Source organism: Tachysurus vachellii, chromosome 15 (assembly GCF_030014155.1).
Source record: "Tachysurus vachellii isolate PV-2020 chromosome 15, HZAU_Pvac_v1, whole genome shotgun sequence".
NCBI lineage: Eukaryota > Metazoa > Chordata > Actinopteri > Siluriformes > Bagridae > Tachysurus > Tachysurus vachellii.
In genome coordinates, this window is record NC_083474.1 from 19,176,824 (window position 1) to 19,198,108 (window position 21,285).

A 21,285-nucleotide genomic window follows, 5' to 3' on the forward strand; every position below is an offset into this window, starting at 1 on the left:
ACACTACACAACACTCTACAATAAAGACTACACAACACACTACACTACAGACTACATTACAGTACACACTCCACACTACATAACAATACACACTACACAACACACTACATTACAGACTACATTACAGTACACACTCCACACTATACTACACAACACTACACAACACTACACACTACATTACAGTACACACTACACACTACATAACAATACACACTACACAACACACTACAATAAAGACTACATTACAGTACACACTACACACTACATAACAGTACACACTACACAACACACTACAATAAAGACTACATTACAGTACACACTACACACTACATAACAGTACACACTACACAACACTCTACAATAAAGACTACACAACACACAACACTACAAACTACATTACAGTACACACTACACACTACACAACAATACACACTACACAACACACTACACTACAGACTACATTACAGTACACATTCCACACTATACTTCACAACACTACACAACACTACACACTACATAACAGTACACACTACACAACACACTACAATAAAGACTACATTACAGTACACACTACACACTACATAACAGTACACACTACACAACACTCTACAATAAAGACTACACAACACACTACACTACAAACTACATTACAGTACACACGACACACTACATAACAATACACACTACACAACACACTACACTACAGACTACATTACAGTACACACTCCACACTATACTACACAACACTACACAACACTACACACTACATTACAGTACACACTACACACTACATAACAATACACACTACACAACACACTACAATAAAGACTACATTACAGTACACACTACACACTACATAACAGTACACACTACACAACACTCTACAATAAAGACTACACAACACACTACACTACAAACTACATTACAGTACACACTACACACTACACAACAATACACACTACACAACACACTACACTACAGACTACATTACAGTACACATTCCACACTATACTACACAACACTACACAACACTACACACTACATAACAGTACACACTACACAACACACTACAATAAAGACTACATTACAGTACACACTACACACTACATAACAGTACACACTACACAACACTCTACAATAAAGACTACACAACACACTACACTACAAACTACATTACAGTACACACTACACACTACATAACAATACACACTACACAACACACTACACTACAGAATACATTACAGTACACACTACACAACACACTACAATAAAGACTACACAACACACTACACTACAGACTACATTACAGTACACACTCCACACTATACTACACAACACTACACAACACTACACACTACATAACAGTACACACTACACAACGCACTACAATAAAGACTACATTACAGTACACACTTCACACTACATAACAGTACACACTACACAACACACTACAATAAAGACTACACAACACACTACACTACAGACTACATTACAGTACACACTACACACTACATAACAATACACACTACATAACAATACACACTACATTACAGTACACACTACAGACTACATTAGAGTACACACTACACTACACAACATTACACAACACTACACACTACAGATTTCAATGACAGATCTCAGATAATCAGGAGTTGTGATAATGATAGAAATGATGTTACAGATCTGATGCATTCCTTTAATTTCTTGATTCTGATGAATTAAATAAATAAAACACTTTACACTTGATGGCTTTATTAAAAAATTAATCCTGTACCTTCGATAAGAAGCTCTTGGCCGTGGCTGCCCAGAAGAGTGCGACTCAAGAAGGGTGCAAAGTCCACAAAGATCTCCCTCAGCAAGGGGGCAACCTTCTCCAGGGCTCGCTCCAACTTAGCAGTTATACTGAGAGAGAGAGAGACAGAGAGAGAGAGAGAGAGAGAGAGAGAGAGAGAGAGAGAGAGAGAGAGAGAATAGGTAATAGATTACATCTTAAACCACAGCACTTCATGTCCTAAGATCTAAAGATTGAATCCCAACTGAATACAATCTGTGACCAGAAGGATAGCATTCTCTCGCTCTCTCTCTATCTCTCTCTCTCTCATTCCCTCTCTCCCTCTGTTCTTTCCAATCATAGTAACACTACTCAGTGTGTGATGTATGAGGAAGAGGGCAGACAGCACTTTCCCCAGAGTGAGCAGCAGGCTGTACAGATGTAGTTGTTTGGTATGTGATAAACTTAGATAGATGGATAGATGGATGAATAGATAGATGGGTAAATAGACAGATAGATAGGTAAATAGACAGACAGATAGATAGATAGATAGATAGATAGATAGATAGATAGATAGATAGATAGATAGATAGATAGACAAATCCTTTGTAATAATCAACAGTACATGCCCCTGTCAATGTCCGGTTACTATGGCAACGTTCACGCTGTAATATAAACAGTGCTACAAACCCTCTGGCCATTTAGAACAGAGGAATCTGAATATCGCCATGACGAACATGGATCTGTGTGACATATCCATAAATACAATAGAACTTCTGATTTCTGTGCGAATAAAATTTGATAAACGGAGTTATCAGGTGGTGCTCAGGTGAGGATTAGTAAAGGTGATGTGTGTGAGAGTGTGTGTCTCTCAGTCGAACACAGGTTAGACATCAGAGCCTCTGCAGCCAGACACCTTCATCATTGACTTCACACTCGCTCTGAGTGCTGCCGGTTACTGCTGCCATGGCAACTGATCTGCCATTCCTAGTGTGGGAGAAGAAGGAGTGTGTGTGTGTGTATGGAAAGACCCCCAGAGAGAAAAGAGTCTCGTCTGTACACACACACATACACACACACCTTTTCTGCACACAAACAGTAGTTGGCTGTATGATTTCTGTCATGAGAATGGATGGAATCAAGGTCGGAATAGTCTACACACACACACACACACACACACACACATTTCAGTTATTTTATATTAGCACTTAATAATCCCTGCCTGACAGTTCACACACACACACACACACACACACACACACACACACACACACACACACACACACACATATGCGCCACCTGAGGTGATGTGTAAGGTGTAGGATGTCTTGTTTGTCGCAACCTCGGCAGCAATGACAAAAGCAAGCCATGTGATCTTTCACCTGAGCTGGAAACAAAAGAAAAAGCTCCTACATCTGAAAGTGGCTAATGACACACACAAACGCGCGCACACACACACACACACACACACACACACACACACATGTATATATACACTTACATACATTCAAGCACTGACTGCAGTCTCCCTCTTGTGGCAATGCACCGCTGCTGCATTGTTCTTTTTTAGCTGCACACACACACACACACACATACTCGCACTCATGAATTAACACGTCAGCATAATTGAAAGGAAAGAAAGAAAGAAAAGGAAGAAAGAAAGAAAGAAAGAAAGAAAGAAAGAAAGAAAGAAAGAAAGAAAGAGTAATCACTGATGGCCAGATATACAAAACTAACCAGACAGACAGACAGACAGACAAACAGATAGATAGATAGATAGATAGATAGATAGATAGATAGACAGACAGACAGACAGATGGGATGAAAGAAAAAAATTAGAAAAAAATACAAAAGAAGGAGCAAACAAATAGGAAAATTTAAAAAATGAAAGAAAGAAAGAAAGAAAGAAAGAAAGAAAGAAGAGAAAAAATAGGAAACAAAGAAAATAAATTAGAATAAAAGGTGAAAAGGTGGGGGAATGATAATTTGTTTACCTGAATATGTCTTCTGTTGTCGGCCATCTTGAATTTTTTCTTATCCTGCATCACCAGATACCTGGTAGACCCAAACCCTAACCCTAACTCCAACGCCAACCCTAACCTTAACCCTAACTCCAACCCTAACCCTAACTCCAACCCTAACCCTAAACCTAACCCTAACTCCAACCCTAACACTAAACCTAACCCTAACGCCAACCCTAAACCTAACCCTAAACCTAACCCTAACCTTAACTGAGTGCATTTGTCCAACTTAAAGTGCAAGTGTCCAACTTATACAGTATGGGTTTCATTTGAATAAGTGCAACATCCGGGTACTGAAGTGCACACTACAGTACTCCCACTGCTCTCAGAAATCATCCCTACAGTGTACAGCTCGCTCTCACCTCATGTTCTCCATAGTGTCCTCGGGCATGGGTCCGACCGTCTGCACCGCAGGAAGGTTCTTACTGGTGGCTCCGTTCACAAAGCTGGACGAAGACGAGCAGGAGGAAGCGGCGGGTTCTGTAGCTCCTGACAGACATGAGACAAACAACACACACTGAAAAGTTCTCTATACACTTAGCATTGCAGAATATGTTTCTGTCTTATGTGATTGATCAGGAGGTGTTGATTTGTTCAGCTGTTAGTTAAATCGTTTACATTCGCATCCACATTTCCATAGATGGCGTCCGTATCCACAGCGACTTACAGGTGCGTACGTCTCGAACAATGAACACATCATCGTATCGATTCACTAGGTCACAGACTTCAGTCTAAAAAACTCTACACGTGGGTAATACATGACTGTGAGCTCGCTCAAAGATGTAATCGAGTACAGTTTCCATAGTAACAGACTCGGATGGTGGACGGAGAACGCCATCTAAACCTGATACAGTGTACAGAATAAAGAAAGAAACAAAAAAGCTGCAGATATTTAACAATAGTGAGACAAGATGGTGAGAAATTATTTTCCATCTTTAATAAAAGATTGTCAGGTCCATGAAAGTCTGAAAGTTTCAGAACACACATCAGCCTGCAATCCTGGCCGCTCCAGACTACAATACCCAGAAATCTGGTTCCTAACCCTAACCCTGACCCTATTCATAGATTACAGATGTTTATTCAGATACTTTTGTTAGTTTTCTTTCCTGACATCACTAAGACATTTGTTCCAGAGTAGATAATACAGTCCGATTGTTCGCCTGTGATTCTATTTACACGTCTTTGCCTAATGGTTGATGCTTGACCCTGTTTTTAGGATCAATCTGACCCCTAATACTGCGTTTGTATCCGTCTCGGCTCTTTTTGACGAAGATAAAACAGAGGTTGTGAGAGAATACACTGTAATGTAACCGCTAAGAGATTTTTTTTCTTTGCAGACATTCGTTGTAACTACATTTACATTTACATTTACAGCATTTGGCAGACGCCCTTATCCAGAGCGACGTACATACGTGCTTAAATCTCTAACATTGAATACATTAATGCTGGCTCACTAAGTTACATACTTAAGATACCATGAGTTTAAAACATTTGTTCAAAGTTACAATGAAAGTGTCAAAGGTGTGTTATTTTTTATTTTTTTTTAAATGCAAAAGATAAGGAAAGAAGTGCTAGTTGAAGTGTTTCCTGAATAAGTAGGTCTTCAACCGCCGCTTGAAAATATCCAGTGACTCAGCTGTCCGGACCTCTAGGGGAAGTTCGTTCCACCACCTTGGTGCCAGTACAGAGAAGAGTCTTGTAGTATACTTGCCTCTTACCCTGAGAGATGGTGGAACCAGTCGAGCAGTGCTGGTAGATCGGAGGGTGCGGGGTGCAGTGCGAGGAGTGATGAGGGCTTTGAGGTAAGAGGGAGCTGGTCCATTTTTGGCTTTGTAGGCCAGCATCAGTGTTTTGAATCTGATGCGTGCAGCTACCGGAAGCCAGTGGAGGGATCGCAGTAACTATAAACGGCTAAAAAGTAGGACATCATTCCTTCGTTAATTCATTAATAATAATTCAATAATTACTCGCACACTGCCGAGTTCCTGCGTTATAACAGTAACGGTAAATATGTTGTCATGCTGTTGATTATTTTCCTATAACAACATGCTACAGTATACGCATATATTTTTACCCATAAAAGGACGGAACACTCGTACTGCTGTCATTTCCTTTACTTGAAACTTTTAGATTGTATTATTTCTCACTCGTACAAATAAAACGTAAAAACAAAAAAACACGATTTAATATCTCGGAATACAAAGTGCAATATTCACTTGAGAAAAAAAAAATTATGACGACTAAATTATCTTTCAAAAGCGTCTGCCATCAAACCCATAACGCTGGCCTTTGCAACATATTAGACTATATTTTCGTTCAGAAAACTGCGTAACGACGTCAACAGCAGTTATCAACCTCCTCCCCATGAGAGCCCTGATCACTGTCTACATTCTTCTCATTTCTGTTCCTGTCAAATCCTCATCTACGCCGCAGCTCCTCTGGCCCCCAACATGTGATAGATACATCACAGGGATGGACTGTCACCCACTGAAAGCGTGAGCCGCCTCGAGACAGCCGAGGACGGGAACTCTATTACGCAGCCGTCACTCGGCTTGGCAGAGACAGCCGTCCCTCGTTGACGTTAGGAGACGTAACGTCTCATGGATCCATCCTGGAGCAGCCTCTGGTCGAATCCGAAATCGATTCCTTGCACTTTCTCTTGTGCAAAGAGAGGAGGGATTTAGCTAGGTGTCAGGAAATCGGTCCTGAGGTTATCTCTGCTTTACTTTGATGCAATTAGACATTTAGAAATGACATCAGATGAATCCAGTTCCTCAGATAATGAGAGAGAAAAGACATCATCCCAGAAAGACAGCCCTTACCTTCACTTCATACACGGACTAAAGAACGGATTACGCAGTACGACTGAGATCCAGAATAAGTGGGATATTTTGGTCAATAACTCATGATGTGACATACAGTAAGCCTGGTGTGTGTTTCTGCCCTAATGAACCGACTACACGGCAGCGATGTCAAAGTATTTCAGGATTAATTAGAGTAAAACAAAAGCAACCTGATCTCAAGGAAAATATCAACCAACTCTACAGCTGGATGAGAGAACAAAACAAAATCTACACGCATGCACTGTTCATTTAAAATAATAATTCACTCCCAGTGTATTGTTCTTAATCTTCACCTTCCATCAGTGTAGAAAGTAAGTAAAGCGAAACGAAACCCGAAGTAAAACCTAATCCACTCTTCTTCTTTACAACATTACTGATGGACCTGGCTGATGAACTTCGTTTAAAATAAACTAGCTAACGTTATCATCGGCGACTCATGGAGTATTATCATCGGCTGGATTTTACGATTTTACGATCGCAAAAGTAAACACAAAATCAAAATCAAAAGCAAACGTCATGATAGTTGGTATTCTGAGCCTGGAGTCTATCCCAGGGGACCCTGGGCATGTGGCGAGGGACACTCTGGACACGGGGCCAACATACTGAAGAGTACACACACACACACACACATACAATCACACACTCATTCATACACTACAGATAATTTAGAGATAGCAATCAGCCTACAGATCTACAAAGAGGAGAACCCAGAGGAAACCCAGAGGCATGAGGAGAACATGCAAACAACACACACACACACACACACACACACACACACACACACACACGGTGGAGACAGGGATCAAACCCACCACCCCAGACATGTGTAATAACCCAGTAGTAGCATTAGTGGTAGTAATTTTATTTACTTTTATTGTAAGGCAGGTCTTTAACTAGTAGTTTTATTTCAAGATGCTGATTTATTTATTTTTTTATTTTTTTATTTATTTTGAGGAAATAAAAATATATCCACTTTAATGACTACAATCCAGTAGCTTGACATCAAATAAGGATTTCACTTGGATCTGGCAGGTTAACAGTCGTGAATTTAAACACAGAGAATATTTTGGTGTAAATGTGGATGCTATGTGGCTCTTCTTCTTCTTCTTCTTCACTGGTGCTGATGCTTTTCACTGAGCTCACTACAGCAGTGAACAGAGACCTCTAGTGGACAGAGACAGCCTTAAAGTCTGTATCTCATTTCCTGAACACAAGCCGGATTTAATTACTCCACTCTACTCAAGATTCCTCTCAAGTGCTTCATATTAAGGACACACACAGAGAGAGAGAGAGAGAGAGAGAGAGAGAGAGAGAGAGAGACTGTGTCTGTTATATCTGATAGCAACAGAACACTGTTGTAAAGTAAACAGGTCAAAGTGTGTCTCTGAGGTGAGGAGGTGATTGTGTGAAGCCGTTTGTTTACCCGTGGTGTTGATCATGCTTTTAGGTGTGGCAGAAGCCGCAGTGAAGATGTTAGGAGTGCTTCCTGAGCTCGCCATGGAGGAGCCAGAGGTGACTACGGTGTTAACCGCCATGCTGCCAGGCTTCTTAGCAGGGACTACCACACTCCTGACATACAGAGAGAGAGAGAGGGAGAGAGAGAGAGAGAGAGAGAGAGAGAGCAGGATTAGATTAGACCTGTAATCAAAATTGTGTGCATCTATTTTACTTAATATTTTATGTATAATATCTAACATTATATGTACTGTATCTACAGTAACATTAGTTATTAGATAGATAGATAGATAGATAGATAGATAGATAGATAGATAGATAGATAGACAGACAAATACACAGATAGGCAGATATATAAAAAAATCAAATTAAACAATTATAAAATAAATCAAATTAAAAATAAATAAATAGAATGTAAAAATAAATAAATAAATAAATAAATAAAATACAAAAAAGAAAATATAACAATAATTTGTTGCATAATAATAATAATAATAATAATAATAATAATAATAATAATAATAATAATGTTTATTACAAATAATATTATTAGTAGTAGAATTATTCATATTAATAATATTTCAACAATTTCCACAGGCCGGATTTAAAGTATTAGTTCTTTGTCTTGATGACGATTTTGGTGTTGTCTCCTGGATCCAGTGTGATGTAAATGTCACGGATGTTTGCATGAAGTTTCTCTGTTTGCAGGCTGAGCGCACTGATAGAGATGTCAGTGATGTTCATATGATGGTGCCCAGACCCAGAGGATCAGGAGCAGACGTGGATGAAGAGTAAACATCCTGGCCTCATGCACGCATGTGCGTGTGAGAGAGACAGAGTGTGTATATGTGTGTATCAGTGTGTGTATGTGTGGAAATGCTAAACTGCTTCCCTCTTAAACCTCAGCGAGCCACAGTACACCAAACAAAACGTCAACGCCAGAAAGCCAGCCAGCAATGCCTGGTACATCCAGGGTACTGTTTCTGTTTGGATTTCTGCAAGGTCAAAGTACACAAACATGTCTATTGCTCTTAAAACCTGCTTTTTAGTAATATTTTATTTATAATCTAATCTTTTTTTAATGATTTTGTAATACAGACTCATACATATGTATAAAAACAGTAGTTACAGTATTAAACAGACAGACAGACAGACAGACAGATAGATAGATAGATAGATAGATAGATAGATAGATAGATAGATAGTTAGATAGATAGATATATAGATGGGTTGATAGACAACAGACAGACAGACAGACAGACAGATAGATAGATAGATAGATAGATAGATAGATAGATAGATAGATAGATAGATGGGTTGATAGACAACAGACAGACAGACAGACAGACAGCTAGACAGATTGACAGCTAGATAGATAGATAGATAGATAGATAGATAGATAGATAGATAGATAGATAGATAGATAGATAGATGGGTTGATAGACAAAAGACAGACAGACAGACAGACAGACAGATAGATAGATAGATAGATAGATAGATAGATAGATAGATAGATAGATAGATAGATAGACAGACAGACAGACAGACAGACAGATAGATAGATAGATAGATAGATAGATAGATAGATAGATAGATAGATAGATAGACAGACAGACAACATACAACCAGACAGACAGACAGCTAGACAGATTGACAGCTAGATAGATAGATAGATAGATAGATAGATAGATAGATAGATAGATAGATAGATAGATAGATAGATAGATGGGTTGATAGACAAAAGACAGACAGACAGACAGACAGACAGATAGATAGATAGATAGATAGATAGATAGATAGATAGATAGATAGATAGATAGATAGATAGATAGATAGATAGATGGGTTGATAGACAAAAGACAGACAGACTGTGTTTAATCCTTGTAGTCAAAATCTTCTTAAAATTCTAATCATTCTATGTTTAGTTCTATGTAGTTTAGGGATATGTATGTTTAGGGATGTTCAATATCTTTAAAATTTAGGTTCATCATTATAGAATTCTTATTCGATAATAATTTTAGAATCGTTAAATAAATCATTATTGTTATTTTCCATATATTTGTACTACGATTAAATGATTAATAAATGAATCTGTAAAAATGAATCTCAAATGATTTTCATTACTTGAAAATGTGTGTGTGTGTGTGTGTGTGTGTGCGTGTGTGTGTGTTGTATGTTATATTGTACAGTTGTTGTGCATGTCCTGTCAGCAATCAAATTAAACGGTGCACATAACAATAAGATATATGACATAATATAATAATTATGCATTTATTGTCCTAAACAAATAATGCTGAAGTACATTAAATGTCGACACACAGCAAAATAGATCCTGTGGTTTTTCTATTAAAATAATTGTTCAATTTAATTCAATTCAATTTTATATTATTTGTGTAGTGCATTTAACAATGGATATTGTCTCAAAGCAGCTTTACAGAACATAGAAACATAGTACAAAATGTTACTTTATTATTATACAAAGATTAATATTAGACAAAAGTTAAGATTATTATTAGACTTATATATAAATGTGTTTGTATTTATCACTAATGAACAAGTCTGAGGTGACTGAGGCGACTGTGGTGAGGAAAAGATGGAAGAGGAAGAAACCTTGAGAGGAACCAGACTCAAAAGTGAACCTCATCCTCATTTGGGTGACACTGGAGGGTGTGATTATAACCTGTTATAAACGCCGGAGAGTGTTATTATGAATAATGTCCATTCTACAGTCAGATACAGTAGAAGTTCTACAGTCTGATAATTGTGTACTGATGAGGAGGAAGTTGTCCTCAAAGACCACATGGTGTTGGCATCTTCTCTTTGAATGCCTGAAATCAGCTGGAGCTGGTACATCTCTAGATGCCTCAGGATCCTCACAATGTTGATGCTTCTTCTCACTGAAGGTCTGAAATCTTTATGAAACGGAACACACCTGGAGATGGTACTGTCTCTAGATGCCTTGGGATGGGTAGAAAATCTGCTTTTAGTTGACATGTTCTCTTTAAATGTCTAAATACTTCGTGAAGCGGTAAACAACTGGTGCTGGTAAATATCTAGATGCCTCAGGATCCTCACAGGATTGGCCTCATCTCAATGAAGGTCCAAAAATCTTCGTGAAGCAGAAACCAACTGGAGCTGGTACAATCTCTAGATGCCAAAACTGTAGCCACAAAAACCTCTTTCAAGTCTCACAAATTTAGAGAATTAGTTCTTACACAACCCGTATTCGTTTTCCTAAAAACACAAAAGTATAGAAAGTGTTCAGAAAGTGTACCGGCTTCAGCTGAAGCGTACCATGAAACTGCGCTGATGTTCGAAATACACGTCATTCTGTCGGAGTAAATCTTGTTACAGAACTCTAAAATAAAATCACTTTTAATTTACTTAAAAGACAAAAATGTGTCCATAATTTCCTCCTCTTCAAATTCTATTCGTGTTTAAACAGAGATCACATGTCTCTCACGAGGGCCAGACGGGAGACGGTCATGAGTTAGCGCTAAACTCCTGACCCAGATCTGACCCATGACGGGATTAAGTCCAGCTGGTTGTTTACACAGGTAGGTACCAGGTGTGTGTTGTGTGTGTTTTGTTCGTTTGTGTGTCTGTGTGATGCAGCACAGGCCCAAGTGAACTGTCACTGTTTAACCCTGTGTGTGTGTGTGTGTGTGTGTGTGTGTGTGTGTGGGTGTATGTGTGTGTGTGTGTGTGTGTGTGTGTGTGTGTGTGTGTGAAAGATTGTGTGTGTTTGTTAACAGAACAGACAGTGTACAGAGAGCAGACTCTCTCTCTCTCTCACACACACACACACACACACACGCACACACACACACATACACACACACAAGCACACAAATTAAATTTGCTCTGTTTTTCCATTCTACATCTTCACATTTCCTGTATTAAACATGACCTTGACACAGAAAGGGCTGACACACACCGCACGCTGTGTACACTATGTACACTGTTATTTAAGTATCGCTCTAAATAATTCACATTATATAAATAAATCTGAAGAACGATACGGTACGGTCCGCTTTAGCTAAACAAACTGGAAATTTTGCATGTGTAAGAAAAAAAAAAACACTATTTATTGTAGGTTTGCTTTCCAATTCTAAAACAAATGTAAAATCCTTTTCTTCTGTCTCCGACTAAATGTCTGAAGCTTTCCTCTTAACATTCCTCATCGTCCACGATATTTTACATTCGGATATCTGTGTTTTGCAAGCCAACAACACAAAAGTGATTGCTGTGATTTATTTCCCTAACGCATTCCCTGTTTATTCTTCAAACCCCGGCTTCCAGCAGGTACTTGACAGCCGGAGCTGATAATATTGGAGCGGTGTAATAAAATATGTACACGTTTTCATGAATTATCCATTAGCTAAGAGCTCATGAATGATGTATTTGACCCAGCACATATTTTATTAATAGGATTTTCTTAATTGAGTTGCTTTGAATAAAGCAAGGATTAATCTCCAGATGAATATTAATAAACCTCCAAAGTTGATTTGGACGTTTTTCCCTCGGTTTGATACGAAACGGGACGATTTTACGGCTGCGTATCATTTTAAGTATTTTTAAAAAAGCTATAAATATATATACATACATACATATGTACATATATACATACATATATATGCTATATATATATATATATATATATATATATATATATATATATATATATATATATATGTATATATATTTATATATATATATATATATATATATACATACATACGTATGTATATATATATATATATATATATATATATATATATATATATAAATCAGATATAAATTAGTAGCGAATCGTAATTGTGGCGTATTTGAATAATTCATCAATAGACTGTGGATTGATTTAATCTCCAATCAGGGAAGTGCTCGGAGCTTGGCTTTGATTTGGATTTGTCATGCTCGAAGCCCCAGCTGCAACTCCTGCTTCCAGGATATTGAAGACTAATTGAAAAATGCACCTTCAGGAAAGTTCCAGAACGACACAGAGCCGCCCCCGTCGGCCCTGCCGCTTTTGAAAGCTTTTTTTTTTTTTTGTTCCTTTTTTTGATGTTGTCACTCCAGATCTATTGTGTTTCTGACAGACAATCGAAGCGGCCTGTCGGCGGCTGGCAGCTCATTTCAGTGGCAGGTGGCAAACAATTAGACACAGCAATTTGGGCCGCGGCGGATGACATTAAAGCGTGCGGGCCTCGAGTAGTACATCCCGGCTACGTACGACAGCCCGTGCGAAAGCATTTCAAAAATAATACACTTTGCAGCGGCGACTCATTTCATCCTGTCAGCCTTCATTAAAGGACTAAGGGCTGAGCTTGACAGGAGGGGAGAGCCGAGGGACACGGTAGACCCCTTCCGTTTAATCTGCCATCAACGCCCAGGAGACCCTTTCCTCACAACACTTCTCTCACACACACCACAATACACAATACACAATAGTCGACACCTTTTCTATTCAGCAGACACACCTCATCTGCAACCTTCAGCCTGGTTTATAATCAGAATCAGACCGGGGTTGCACCAGGTGCTTTTCTCATCTCAAGTGTTTCACAGAATTTCATCGCAATTCCCAAGAAAGAAAATGTGAAGCGTTGTGTGAATGATTTTAAAACGATCCAACAGGGTCATGTGATCAAACGAGTGAGTGCCACATACGAGCACTGACTCATCTGGAACGATGCTGATAAAATACTGAAAAATGAACTGAACTGTGTTACGTTAACCTCAAAATAATCCTGTATCTTAAATAGTGTTTAAAAAGCTTTGTTTTGGGGAATCATTAGAACAGTAGTTTCAATAAAGTTTACAGGTTTTATTCAAGTCTGAGAGAAGAAATAGGTTAGACTTACTTCATAAGCAGCCACGGTTGTATTCTATTAAACATTATAGCACCAAACTGTCGCATTCTCTCACACAATTAATCAGAAAATATTCAGTTTTTTATAGCTCTGACATCAGTTTCTCCTAACATACAGATCACATGTTTATATTATTATAATATTCTCACTCATCTTCTACCGCTTATCCGAACTACCTCGGGTCACGGGGAGCCTGTTCCTATCTCAGGCGTCATCGGGCATCAAGGCAGGATACACCCTGGATGGAGTGCCAACCCATCGCAGGGCATACACACACTCTCATTCACTCACACAATCACACACCAACCCTGGAGGTGTGAGGCAAACGTGCTAACCACTAAGCCACCGTGCCCCCTATTATAATATTAGTTTATATTATTATAATTATTAAATAAATCAGTTACTGTAAATGATGTATAGGTTTAACTGACTTATTTATTACTATCGCATTGACTGCTATTGTGGTGGTGGTGTTTTTTATTATTATTATTATTATTATTATTATTATTATTATTATTTTATTTCAATTGCAATAAAACAATTCTAAATGCTATTGTGGTGGTGGTGTTTTTTTTATTTTTTTTTTTTTTAATTTCAATTGCAATAATAAAAATTCTAACTAAATTGCAGTACAGTACAGTGACCATAAAAGAGTCTTGAATTCTTGAATCTTAAGATCTTGAATTCTTGAATCTTGAATTCTTTCCTCCTGTATTTATTGTGTCCGTGTTCAGTATTGAACGTCTTTGTCATGTCTCACTCCACAGTGGTAGTTAATACGTAGCTCATATGAAAGTAGACACTCAGAGATTTAAGAATTTGTTGTACATTATTTTTATAAAAATGTTTCAAACAACAAAAATGGTTCGTTTTTTAGACCCAAATCAAGCAGCTTTTTTCAAAGTAAACGTCGATACATGTCAAACCCGTTTCTGCTGTCTGAGACGCCCCGAGCCTTTATTCCTAAACAGCTCAAATTCGAAGGTGTTTATCTTCAACCACTAAAATTCAGTCCTGAATTCACTCATTTTATATCAAACTCTCAGGCAGAACACCATTCGTTTCTCACACTGATTGAAAATGTCCGATACGCCCATTTAACAGCAGTGGTATAATGCAGCTGTTACCGTAGTAACAGTATACACAGCGTAGGGAATTTCTACAGCAGACCATCGACTTAATATACAACTAATAATAAATAAGATAATACGCTTCATTCACATCGAGTCACATTACACCACACTGTATTTGACTGATCGTTGATTATTTTCTCACGATACCGCACGAGATCGTTCATTGTCAATGAGAGATGCTGACTTCCAGAGACATCAGAGACGGCGAGCATCGGTGACTAGATGTGAGCGTGTCCAAATCAACAGGTCAGAAAAAATTGAGAAAAGTTTAACTTCATGCAAATACAGAGTGACACGGTGCTGGGGCTACTGATGGGAGTAAAGACAGTAGATAGTAGGTCATAAGATCTGTAGTGAAGATCACACGCTGCTTCTCCTTCATCTGCTGCATTTTATACACAAACACCAAATCTCCCTCCAGAATGTTCCACTTTAGCCTCCAATAAACTGATTTGGAATGCTAGATAGACCACACACTGAATAACGCTCTCTGGGAGCATTGGTGGCTCAACTGGTTAAAGCTCTGCGTTGCTGACTGGAATATTGGTGTTGAAGCCCCAGCACTGACAAGCTGCCACTGTTGGGCCCTTGAGCAAGGCCCTTAACCCTCACTGCTCCAGAGGTGCTGTATCTTAACTGACCCTGTGCTCCGACCCCAACCTCCAAAGTTGGGATATGTGAAGTAAAGTACTCCACTATGCTGTAATGTTTATTTGGTCATGATAAAGGATTCTATGCCCCAATTTCATGTGGTAACCAGTAGCAGGACTTCATAGAGACTGGAAACCCTTGTATGCGTGAATGCAGCATTACACACAAATCTAAAAGCAGATTTTCTACCCATCCCAAGGCATCTAGAGACAGTACCATCTCCAGGTGTGTTCCGCTTCATGAAGATTTCAGACCTTTAGTGAGAAGAAGCATCAACACTGTGAGGATCCTGAGGCATCTAGAGATGTACCAGCTCCAGCTGAAGATTTCAGGCATTCAAAGAGAAGATGCCAACACCATGTGGTCTTTCAGGACGACTTCCTCCTCATCAATACACAATTATCAGACTGTATCTGACTGTAGAAAGGACATTATTCATAATAACACTCTCTGGTGTTTATAACAGTTTATAATCACACCCTCCAGTGTCACCCAAATGAGGATGAGGTTCACTTTTGAGTCTGGTTCCTCTCAAGGTTTCTTTCTCTCCCATCTAAGGGAGTTTTTCCTCACCACAGCCGCCTCAGTCACCTCAGACTTGTTCATTAGTGATAAATAACACATTTATATGACAAACACATTTATATATATATATATTGTAATATATATGTTCTGTAAAGCTGCTTTGAGACAATGTCCACTGTTGAAAGCACTGAGCAAATAAAATAAAATGCAATTTAATTGAATAATATTTAATGTGATGTAACACTTTCTCTGTTCATGGCAGAAGGCCTGCACTTGGAGTGTGTACGAGTTTGGCAGCAGGGTCTAAACAGTACACCGGGATTAGCTGAGGATGAATGTTTCCCTTCTTGAAATGGAGACGGATAACACGGAGATCTTATCTGAACCCGGAATGTAAACACGCAGCCAAAATGTCCAGCTACCTTTTCAAACACAGACATTCTTAGTGATAGGCAGCGCACAGGACTGACGTGACTTACGGCTTGCTTACAAACGAAAAGTCGTTATGGTGTTCGCCGCTCGAAAGGAATAATCCCGGTATTTATCACGGGGCTGACTAATATGCATTGCGCTCTGTTGTTGTCAGAAAGTTATCACGCAATCACAGAGAGAGAGAGAGAGAGAGAGAGAGAGAGAGAGAGATCCTCATGCATTACAGAGACAGCACTGAAATCATTCATATCAGTTTGCCTTATGTAACATTAATGATAAAAGGAAGAGATAAATCAGATAAAAAATACAGGTTAAAGCTTTTGACAGTAATGCTAACGTTAAATACGATCTGTCGTCTAGTCCAGAGGAATAATGTTGATGCTCAGCATGGCCACAAAGTTCATCTGAGTTCATCATCCAGTTTGGTTCTGATTTATTTAACCCTTTTTAGTCCAGTTCCCGATATAACAAGCATCATGAAGTTCAGCTCAAGAGACAGACATTCTATCTAGCGATGCATAAAGAACCGTTTTTACGTCCTGAGTTTTGCTTGAGGTTTTGTTTGAGTGTGAAATTTTCTAATGTTATTTTAAGCCTTATTTTGTTTTAGCACAAATAATGTTGACTTTACATTTACATCATTTACATTCTGCCAAAAAAAAAAAAAAAAGATATTTTTCTATTTAAAAAATTAAATGTTACAGGATAGTGTTTGTGTGTCAGTAAACAAAGCAACGTTATTGTGTAGAAGAATTTTCAGTCAAAAAAACATAATGATTTGATGATTTTCTTCATTAAATTACACCAGAAAATGTCCTTATCCTTAAGACTACTATCTCACACCATATGTTTAAACTTTACTAAAATAGTTTATGACTGTTTATCGTATATTTCTCTTGTAGAACATTTTAATTATTATTTATGAAAGCATTATAGGCATATAGAAAGCATGTTTCTGTTTTTTTTTTTTTTTTAATTATTAAACATACTATATAGTAGTTAATGTGACCTGAGGGCTAATGTATGGCAAAACATTAAAAAATAAATAAATAAATAAATAAATAAATAAATAATGTTTCAATTGAAAATTATTACAATTATGTTATTATTATTATTATTATTATTAGTAGTAGTAGTAGTAGTAGTAGTAGTAATAGTAGTAGTAGTAGTAGTAGTAGTACAATAATAATTATTATTATTATTGTAATAATTATGATTAATAATCATCATCATCATCATCATCATCATCATAACATATTTCTATTGTATTATTAGAAGTATTATAATTCATTTTTAAATCCTAACAAATAAGGACATAAGCTCTCTATACACATATTATTTATGTAATCGATAATGTATAATTATCACATTGTTAAAATATTTCCTTTCATTATCAAATCAGTTTTTTTTTTTTTTTTTCATAAACATAAACAACATAAACACAAACATTTTTTACCTGTCAAACGAGTGGAACTGCATGGGCATCATGGCCTGTGTCTCCCTCTTTAACACCTGGTTTTCAGGATACGCCGCCGGTTCCGGTCCGCTCTCACCAACATCCAGAGGAGCCGCTACCAGACTCTTGAGGATCTCCTTGACGTTAATGCCCTTGTTGGATTGGCTGATGCTGGAGATAGAGGAAGCTGGTTTGAGGAGATCTGAATCAGCCAGGCTCTCCTGGGCTTTAGCCTCGGGTGAGAGGGTGCAAAGGATTCCACGCAGACCGTCCGGTCCTCTGGAGCCGGGTTCCATTTCAGCTCCGTTAAACATGCAGGACGCAGGCTCGTCCCCGAGACCGGAGTCAGAATGAGGCAAAGACACTTCAGCATGTGTCTCAAACACCAAGGTCGGATCTTTACTGCAGTCTGAGTACATCAGAGGGTTTTCTGTCGGAGAAAAAAAGCACAGGCAGCAAGATAAAAGTAAAATAATCTGATAAAATAATCCTAATGTACACCACAGCATGCGCACAACGTCCAACACTACAGATTCACATATCAGATATTAATACACGAGAGATTTTCTGGACACTTAATAAGCTCAATTATCTGACTGATATAACTGACAAAACATAACATTAAAACATGATAGCATTTATTTTATATGTATATTGTTTATAATTATAGAATTCTAATTAACTTTAATCCAAAATGTATAACTGGAGATCAGAGTTCAGTAAGTTACGTGTTAATTAATTAATGAATTTTGTCTGCATTGGACTTTAACTTATAATCTTACATTAACAAAAGAAAATTGTATTGATGTTAATTAATAGCAAACCTAAATAATAAATAAAGCAATATGGATTTTGTTTCTTGTCATTAATATATTAAATGATCTACAGTATTTTTGCCCCCATGAAGAAACACAACATGAGAAAGACAGAGAGATGTTTGTTAAACTTAAGCCAGGTAACTGGTATAGGAAATATATACAGTATATTGTTCTTGTAACACACACACACACACTCTCATTCACTCATGCAATCACACCCTACGGACAATTTTCCAGAGATGCCAATCAACCTACTATGCATGTCTTTGGACCGGGGGAGGAAACCGAAGTACCCGGAGGAAACCCCCGAGGCACGGGGAGAACATGCAAACTCCACACACACAAGGCGGAGGCGGGATTCGAACCCTCAACCCTGGAGGTGTGAGGCAAACGTGCTAACCACTAAGCCACCGTGCCCCCCACCTTCCTGATCATATGATTCAGATATTCTGATTTGGCACAACTTAAAACTTTAAACTGGACACACTTCCTGACACAACCATCCCATTTTTTCTGTGCTTGGGACCGACACTGAGAGTTAACCCCTGATTGGCTGCACTGGATCTCTGAGAGTACATTATCCTGCCACTGGACCACAATGGAGCCATAAAAAGTATATGTATATCTACATAAATCAAAAAGGTGTTTTTTTTTCAGATATCTGAGAAAGTAAAACATTTCCAGGACGATGAGGCTTCTTGTGTTTCGCTTTCACAGACATCACGTCGCAGCCTCCCACATCCTACAGACACGACTACACCAGTTTCTCATCCACAGCAACCACTCGCTTTCTTCTTCCCCGTCACCAGCCTTCTGATTGTGTCTGTACTCTGTTAGTTCATTAAGTTCATTAAAAGACCTTTGTTTTGGTTTATACTTTGTCAAGTATACGTTCATTTCTCCAGAGTCTGTGAATCTCAGGTCCTTTGAACTGCCACTGCTGGGACCCTGAACAACGCCCTTAACCCTCAATTACTCAGCTGTGTAAAATAAAAATATAAGGGGCTTTTTACATCTGGTCACTTCATGTGTTTTCTGTGATCAGATAGCTATCCGATGGTAAAAAGACCAGGTCTAAATGCCCTCCGAAACGTTTTGGATACGGATATAAATCCGATGGTTCAAACCACTTCAGGAGGTGGTCTGGGACGCATTTCAGATGAAGCTGGACAGGTGTAAATGAATGTGGTTGTTCAAGCCACATACGTCAGCGCTATACTCCTCCCAAACGGAAGTACGTCACTCGCAGGTGATCTTTCACCCAGGTGTCTTGTTGGGGCTTAAAATGCGCTGCTGCCGCCAGCAAAAATGCAGCAAACAGTAAATGCTGTTTTTTTGTAGCATAAACGTCGTAACAAAGACGTTTTTTCGTCTTCTTTTTGATCGCGTTCTGAAAACCGCATACACCAAAGCGTGTTCCATTTCAATTACCCCGGAAATGAGGTCAAATATATTTGCATTTTGGGCGGGAGTAGAAAGTTCGGATCGATATCCGATTCGCCGAGACGCGTTTATGTGGCCTGATGTAAATGGAACAGTTTTAACAAATCAGATAGCTATCGGATCAGAGACAACACATGAAGTGACCAGGTGTAAAAAGGCCCTTAGTCTCTCTGGATAAAGGTGTCTGTTAAATGCCCTAAATGTAATGCGTGCTATGTTCCTGTTAATGTGCGTCGGTGCTATATCACAATACTGTAAAAATGTTGTTGTTTAAGATTAAAATGAATTAAAACAGAGTGTAAACACAAGATATGTACAGATGGAAGCAGACTTCACACATTCGCACATTCACACCCAGCTGTTTTCCATCCACTCTGCCGTCCTGATGAATATTCATATCTTCTGCTAATGAGGGCAGCGGAAACTTACGAAGCAAAAGACACGATGTCTAGATGCCATCTTGGGCTTTCACAGTTATCTGTTACAGAGCATGTAGAAATATTCTGCTGTCTTTATTTGTTTCTTGTTTTTTTTTATCCTTTAAATGTAAGAGATGATGTGATGCTGCTTTTGTATGATCCCATTCTCCTCTGCTGGATTGCTCGCCTAATGGCCACTGACAGTCAGCGCTGGAAACAGCACCATCATATGAGTCCTCATATGCTGGTTTTGTCCATTTTTCTCTCCCCATAAAGCTATATTACACTCTGACTTTCTCTTTTTCTCTCTCTGGCTGGTTTGTACTTTCCTCCACCCCTCATCATATTCTTTGAAGGTTATTTCATCTCCACTCGTCCCTTCCAACATCTCAGATGGAAAAAAAAATCCTTTGATAAGCCTGAGAGTCACATTCTATCAGGCCCTTTT

The 21,285-nt window shown here is 38.5% G+C and overlaps 1 protein-coding gene across 1 annotated transcript in view; it reads right to left on the reverse strand.

Annotated features, from left to right (window-relative positions):
• nbeab (neurobeachin b) overlaps window positions 1-21,285 on the reverse strand; it is a 408,640-nt gene that overhangs the window by 189,866 nt on the left and 197,489 nt on the right. Inside the window, exons 29-32 of the mRNA XM_060888097.1 lie at window positions 18,158-18,587; window positions 8,059-8,204; window positions 4,155-4,281; window positions 1,775-1,902 (exon numbers count right to left, since the gene is read on the reverse strand). Coding sequence (XP_060744080.1) covers window positions 1,775-1,902; window positions 4,155-4,281; window positions 8,059-8,204; window positions 18,158-18,587 — 831 coding nt within the window. The remainder of the gene's footprint in view (window positions 1-1,774; window positions 1,903-4,154; window positions 4,282-8,058; window positions 8,205-18,157; window positions 18,588-21,285) is intronic.